General features: G+C 47.0%; 1 protein-coding gene across 1 annotated transcript; it reads right to left on the bottom strand.

Annotated features, from left to right (window-relative positions):
* Positions 1–633: 633 nt before the first annotated feature.
* On the bottom strand, positions 634–1631 carry OR10P1 (olfactory receptor family 10 subfamily P member 1). Its single transcript, NM_001194029.3, is given in 1 exon segment — positions 634–1631. A coding segment is annotated over 1 exon segment (942 nt). The 5' UTR covers positions 1600–1631; the 3' UTR covers positions 634–657.
* Between the last annotated feature and the right edge of the window lie 4977 nt (positions 1632–6608).

Raw genomic sequence — 6608 nt, 5'->3', positions numbered from 1 at the left:
GGACACCCCAGTGTGTTTCTGGGAGACATGTATAGGCTGTCCTTGGAGATAGCTTTTCCTGATGTCTAACTTGGTCCTTTTTGACACCATCTGACCGTATTGCCTTTTGTGCTGGTATTTTGGGAAGGAGAGAGCCTTATGACTGGAACCCTCAGATGCCCCTCTTCCTGAAGGCCAAGGGCAGAATAGATGTTCCACTGAGTAGAGGAAGGCTCAGACACAGGTGGAAGAAAATGTAACAGAGGGGCTTGGTAAACTCCTACACAGGCTTTGGGTGGGTCACTTAGTTGGAAGTCAAGTTCACAGACACCTGCTTTCATGACTGACACGGACCTCTGGCTACCGGTGCAGCCATGGCAATCACTGTGCTCAGGGATCCAAAACAATCTAGAAGATGCTAAATAAATGTTCTTTCCCTAAGGCAGCAATCACTTCCATTCTACCTCGGCCTAATAACCCATGCTCTGATAGTGAGTGTGGACTCTGGAATAAGAGGCAATATATAGATTTATCTCTGCTTTAATTTCAGCACTTCCTTCCAAGAAGCCTTTTCTTTTGAAGTGTTGCATGATTTCTGTGAGAGTGGGGTTTAAATCCAGCCCCTGAAGGCTGGGAGGATGAGCAGCGAGTGAGTGAGCAGACGTCCTCCGAGTCCCTTCAGGGCAAGGGGCTCTGCCTCTTCACCAGGTGTTGCAGGGCCCTCCTGACGTCCTTGTTCCGAAGGGTGTAGATGATGGGGTTGAGCATGGGTGTGACGACCGTGTAGAAGAGACTGAGGACGCGGTCTGTGGTAACAGAGGAGCCTGCCTGCGGCCGGATGTAGGTGATGCTGGCTGTTCCAAAGAAGAGAGAGACCACGAGCAGATGGGAGGAGCAGGTGGAGAAGACCTTGCGGCGGCTCTGGGTGGAGGCCATCGCTAGGATGGCTCCCAGGATGCGGATGTAAGAGGTGACAATCAGAGAGAAGGGGATCATAATGAAGACTACAGTGGCTGTCATCACAGAGATCTCGCTCCTGTGCTTCCCAGCACTTGCCAGCCTCAGTACTGGCAGGATGTCACAGAGAAAATGGGGGATGATTGGGTGGCTGGGAAAAGGTAGAGAGAAGATGAGGGAGGCATGGGTGGTGGCCGTGATGATGCCTGTGAGCCAGGAGGTGCCCACCATGGCCATGCAGGCCCGTGGGCTCAAGAGGGTGGAGTAGTGCAGGGGCTGGCAGATGGCAACATATCGGTCATAGGCCATGGCCGTGAGCAGGCAGCACTCGGAGATGCCCAGGACAATGAAGACGTACATCTGGGCTGCACAGCCCTGGAAAGAGATGGCCTGGGGATGTGGGGAGGCCAAATTGGCCAGGGTCCTGGGCACGATGTTGGTGGTGTAGAAGAGCTCCACCACTGAGAGTTGGCGCAGGAAGAAGTACATGGGGGAGTGCAGGGCAGGGCTGACTTGCGTGAGGAGGATGATCAGGGAGTTACCCAGCAAGGTGACCAGGTAGACCAGAAGCACCACCCAGAACAGGGGGCCCTGCAGGGTCTTGAGGTCAGAGAATCCCAGAAGGAGGAATTCAGGCAGTGAAGTATGGTTTTCCCCAGCCATCACTCCAGGCCAGAAGCTGAGGCACAGCCAAGAAGAGAAGTTATTTAGAAATAACAATCAACATTTCTGTAATTTGGTAAAGCATTTTTCACATAGTTCCTCTCAAAATCAAGTGAGAGAATTAATATCTTCTCTCTGAATGAGCCATGGGTCTCAGAGAGATTAAATAATGTGGCTGAGATAATATCTAGAAAGTAGCAGGCCTGGAACTTGAATCCAGGTTTCTTGACTGGATTCGATGCCTTTCTCACTATTTCCTGTGCTCTTGTCCTGTGCCTGGGGCCTGACTCCCATATGTAGAGACTCTAGCTCCGATCTTTGGATCTCTCTCCAGAGTGAGGGGTGGAGGAGCTGCTATGATCTAGGCCCCTTTGTACTCTCTATACGGATGCTGAGGCCCAAAAGAAACTGGGTAGCACCAGGGACTGTCCCGAACTGGTGTCTAATGTTCACCATAGTGAGCTGTGGATTTAGAGTGTCACACAGTGATATGACTATTTGTGATAATACTGCCCAATTGTATCTTTGGGATTCTGACACCTTCCCTGATTTCTCTGTTCTCCTCTTATCTGGGCCCCTGTGTTCAGCTACACTAGCTGCCCTGTCCCAGCACACCTTGTTCTCTCAGGCCTCCAGGCATTGCCATAGTGTCTCCTTGCAGAGAATATTTCTATTCTTTGTATTAAAATCCCATCATACTCCAAGCCTTCACTCAAGTTCCGCTATCTCGGTGGCAGCTTTCTGTGATCCTCAGGCTCAGAAATAATTATCCATGGCATTTCAAGATTAAAAGTGACATTTAGGAACATATATTTCCATATGACAGTACTCGGATCTTATCTTCAACATTTTAGAAGGGTGCTGCGCAGCCTCTGTTTGAACATCTGCAGTGATGGGAACTCACCACCTATTGAGGTAGCCCTTTCTAGCTATGGCCTCTTCTGCCTGTAGGAAAAGGCTTTACTGTATTGGTCTTGGCTAAATGCTTAGTGTTTCATACAATGTTTAACTCCTCTTGCACCAGAGAGCTCTTGAGTATTTGAGGAAGGCACTTTTATCTCTGCTTTCATGAGATGTTGCTTGTCCTTTGGTCCCAGCATTTATGACTCCACTGTGAGATCCTGCAGGACACGGTGGGGAGGTGGGGAGGCAGTAGCCTATTTTAGCAGCTGCTAGTGTTTCCCAGGTGCTTGGTTCCTGCCAGGCACCATGCGAAGGTCTAAACATTCATTAAATCATTGGATCTTCCTAATTACACTACAACATAGAAACCTTCATTTTCTCCATCTTACAGATAAGGAGAGGGAAGCCCAGACAGTGTAAGTAACTTTCTCAATGTCACACATTTCGTAAGTGACAGAGTTTGGGTTCAAATCCAGGTCTGCCTAACCCCAGAGCCTGTGGTCTTAACCACCAAGTTATCAACTGCCTTAGAGGTTAATCACCAGAAAAACAAGCTCAGTACTTGGGCCATGTCGAGTGTTCCCTAAACATTTATTAGGCGAGTGAACGAATCTCAGTTATAAAGACAGAGGAACTGATAAATAGAACAATTAAGTGATTTGCCTACATTTAGGCAGCTAGTTAGACAAAGACAGGAAACTGGACTGGACTTTCAGAAGTCCTGGTCCCAAGATTCGCGGAGCTTTGATCACTCACATTGACCCACACATGAGGTTAGTCTAACCATCTTCATATTTAGGAAACAGAGCCTCAAAGTTCTACCCATTGCACTTAACTCTCATCCCACCCTCACTCTGCTCTCTCGCCATATATATATATATATATATATATTTTTTTTTTTTTTTGTGGCCTTAAACCATTTATTCTAGCTTATGTTTAGAGAGTGCTGTGTGCTGGGGATTATACAGTATATCAGTTGACCTTTATAACAACATTAGTGACAATTGTTATTTTGTCGTTGCAGATAAAGAACCAGAGCTCTGAGAGTTTAAATGACCTATGCAAGATCACAAAGTCAGTGAACAGTAGAACCAGGATTGTAATTTCGAGCCTGAGATATCAACCACATACTTACTATATCTCTAGTGAGGCCAATAGCCTCACCCTACACTTTTGAGAGATGAACTCGCATGTAGTCAGTTTGGACAGAAGGAGTATCTTAGTTCATTAGTCCTCTCTACTTTCGTCAATAAATCTTCATGACATTTTGGGCTGGCTGATTAAAAAGGAAAAAAAACACCAACTTTTCAGATGCCCACATCACCAAGAAAACACGAAATAGATCCTGATGTTTTCAAATTTTAAAAATGTTGTTGTTTTTCAATTAAAAATATTTAGGAAACATTTGGAATAAATCCACCATTATTCCATCACCTTAAATTATTTTTGTTCTTGTAATCACCCTCAAGTCTTTGTCCCACTGCAAACCCACTTGCTATGCGTATATTCATAGTGTATATACCATTTTGTCTTCTTTTCCTTTTTTAATGTTTGCTGTAAGCATTTTGCCATGAGACCACATAGTATTCTGAACAATCTTTCTAAGAAAGTTCTTGTAGTAGTCCATTGAATTTCTCCACTAACATTTAACAGACACTTCTCATCCTCGTGCACTTTACGCTGTCCCATCTTTTTCTGCTATGGTAGATAATGATGCAAACAATATTTTTGTGTGTGTCTCAGTTTGCCTCTGTTAGCTTATTCCCTTAGGGTAAATTAGGAGTAATATTATTGGCTAAGCATGTGGACATTTTTATGGGTCTGGCTGTGTTATAATTGTTTGGGATTCCTGTAGTTGGACACGTGAGTGGCAATACCAACCTTCCATCTCTTAGTAAAACTGCGATCCTTAAAAAACTTCAGTAGCTTTAGGGGTACAAGTGGTTTTTCGTTACATGGATGAAGTATATAGTGATGAAGTCTGGCATTTTAGTGGACCAGTCACCCAAATAGTGTACATTGTGCCAATAGGGTTTTTTTTTTTTTTTTTTTTCCCCCTCAGCCCTCTCTCACCCTGCCCCCTTCTGGACTCCTTGACCCTCCCTGTCCTCATCCAGCCCTCTCCCTCCCTCCATACTCACCTCACCTTTTCCACACTGTGAGCATTTCTTCACTCTCAGACTTCTAATTAGATTTTGCCTCAAGATGTCATCTGTGAGGGTGGAGAGGCAAGTTTCTCCCTGACTGTCTGCTCTTCCTTCCCTGTTTCCACTCTGACTCTGTGAATTTCCCTCTTCCTCTTCCCACACATCCTGACACGGTTGGGACAATCTTCAGGGAGACATGGGCCCTGGAGTCACCACTATCCTTTTCAAAGCCTCCCACAGAGGATCGTTGAGAAAGACAGAGAGTAACTGCCCGCCGGGTCACAGAGAGGGGACGAAGTTCTTTTTAAAAAACACTACTTTTAATTGTGGTGAAAACATATAACATAAAATTTACTGTCTTAACCATTTTAAGTGTATGTGTCAGTATTGTGAAGTATATTCAACAGAGCTCTAGAACTTTTTCATCTTGCAAAATGAAATTCTACACCCATTAAGCAACTCTCCATTTCCCCCTCCCGTGGCTCTTTTTAAAACCGTAAAACCATCCCTATGCCTCCAATAAGCCTTAGAGAGATAGGCAGACGGGCAAATTGATCAGCGAACGGGCACGTGGACTGGGGAAGAGATAACCTGTAGTTAACCGGCTAGATGGACAGAGGATGACCGGCAGAGTGTGGCTGGCTGGCTACAGGACTGGTCACCCCATGACCCCTGGATGCAGGAGGTGAGGCCATTAAAGGCTGAATGGAGCAGAAAGCAGATCTTGAGGGGTAGCTTTGACATCTCAGGGGCAAGGGAGTTGGGATTCTGGAGCCTAATGGGGGATGCAGGAAACGGGGGAAATGGGGGAAGGGCAACCTTTATTGGGTCAGAGAGGTCTGGGGGAGCACAGCCAGGCAATAAACTGGCTTTTGTTCTTTCAAATTTTTTGTTTTGTCTAAAGTATTAATGGGAGCTGCACATGGTGTGTGTGTGTGTGTGTGTGTGTGTGTGTGTGTGTGTGTGTGTGTGTGTTGGGGAGGGTGTGGGGCAGCAAAGATGCAGGGAGTTGTCTGTGGGCTCTGGGATGGGACCCATTAGCAGGAGCCTGAGAGATGCTGACCACAGACAGTGTGGAGGCTGTGATGCCCGGCTGGTTTACATGCTGCATGCAAACCCACAAGCCTGTGCACACTATCCACTGCCTCACTCCATCACTTCAGCCCACACACCCCATCCTATTAGACACACCACAGACATGCCTATCACATGATCACCACACTTACAACATGCTACACATCCCCCACAGCATAACTACTCATGACACACATCAAAGGCTTGCACAGTCTGTGTATATACACACTTGCCTTGTTCTGTTATGTACAATTTTATCTGGCAGAAATTGTCCAACATTCTCTGTCTCCTTCCCAGCCCTTCTCCCTGTCCAGCCAGCTTAATGACACCTGAATCACACCTCTGCAAATGCAATAGTAGAGATCTGGGAACCCTCTCTGGACTTTTTTCTCCCACGCCCAGGGACAGATACTGACTCCCAACACACAGCAAGAGGTCCTAAGGCCCTGAATGGGCCCTGATCTGCTCACTGTTCTTCTTCTCTTCCTGTTTTTGGCAGGGTCTAGATATATCAGGGAAAGGCCCAAGGCTTCCTGGCACTGTGTGGGGCACTTACCCGAGGAGGTGAAATGATCATCCTGCCAGGGAGGGGGGCTGTTGGGCACCGGCGAGGCTCTGCTGTTGCCCTCTCTCCTCCCTGGAAGCCTCAGCCTCTGTGGTGCCCATGTCATTCTCCACCTGGCGTTGTGCCTCCACCCTGCTGGAGATTTGGGAACCCCTGACTCTTGGGGTTTCTCTGGGTAACCCTGAGCTGAGAGAGTGTCATGGGCCAGATAATTCTGTCTGGATCCCCAGTGCCTGCTGTGTTCTTCTCCTCTCCTTAAGCTCATTGCCCCTGGCCAACCTCCTGACACCTTTTTTTTCCTCTGGGATAACTGTCGCCTC

The sequence above is a fragment of the Macaca mulatta genome, chromosome 11 (assembly GCF_049350105.2).
Source record: "Macaca mulatta isolate MMU2019108-1 chromosome 11, T2T-MMU8v2.0, whole genome shotgun sequence".
In the NCBI taxonomy this organism is placed as follows: Eukaryota; Metazoa; Chordata; class Mammalia; order Primates; family Cercopithecidae; genus Macaca; species Macaca mulatta.
The sequence above is the reverse complement of the archived record's forward strand: the minus strand, read 5'-3'. Positions and strand labels throughout refer to the sequence as shown.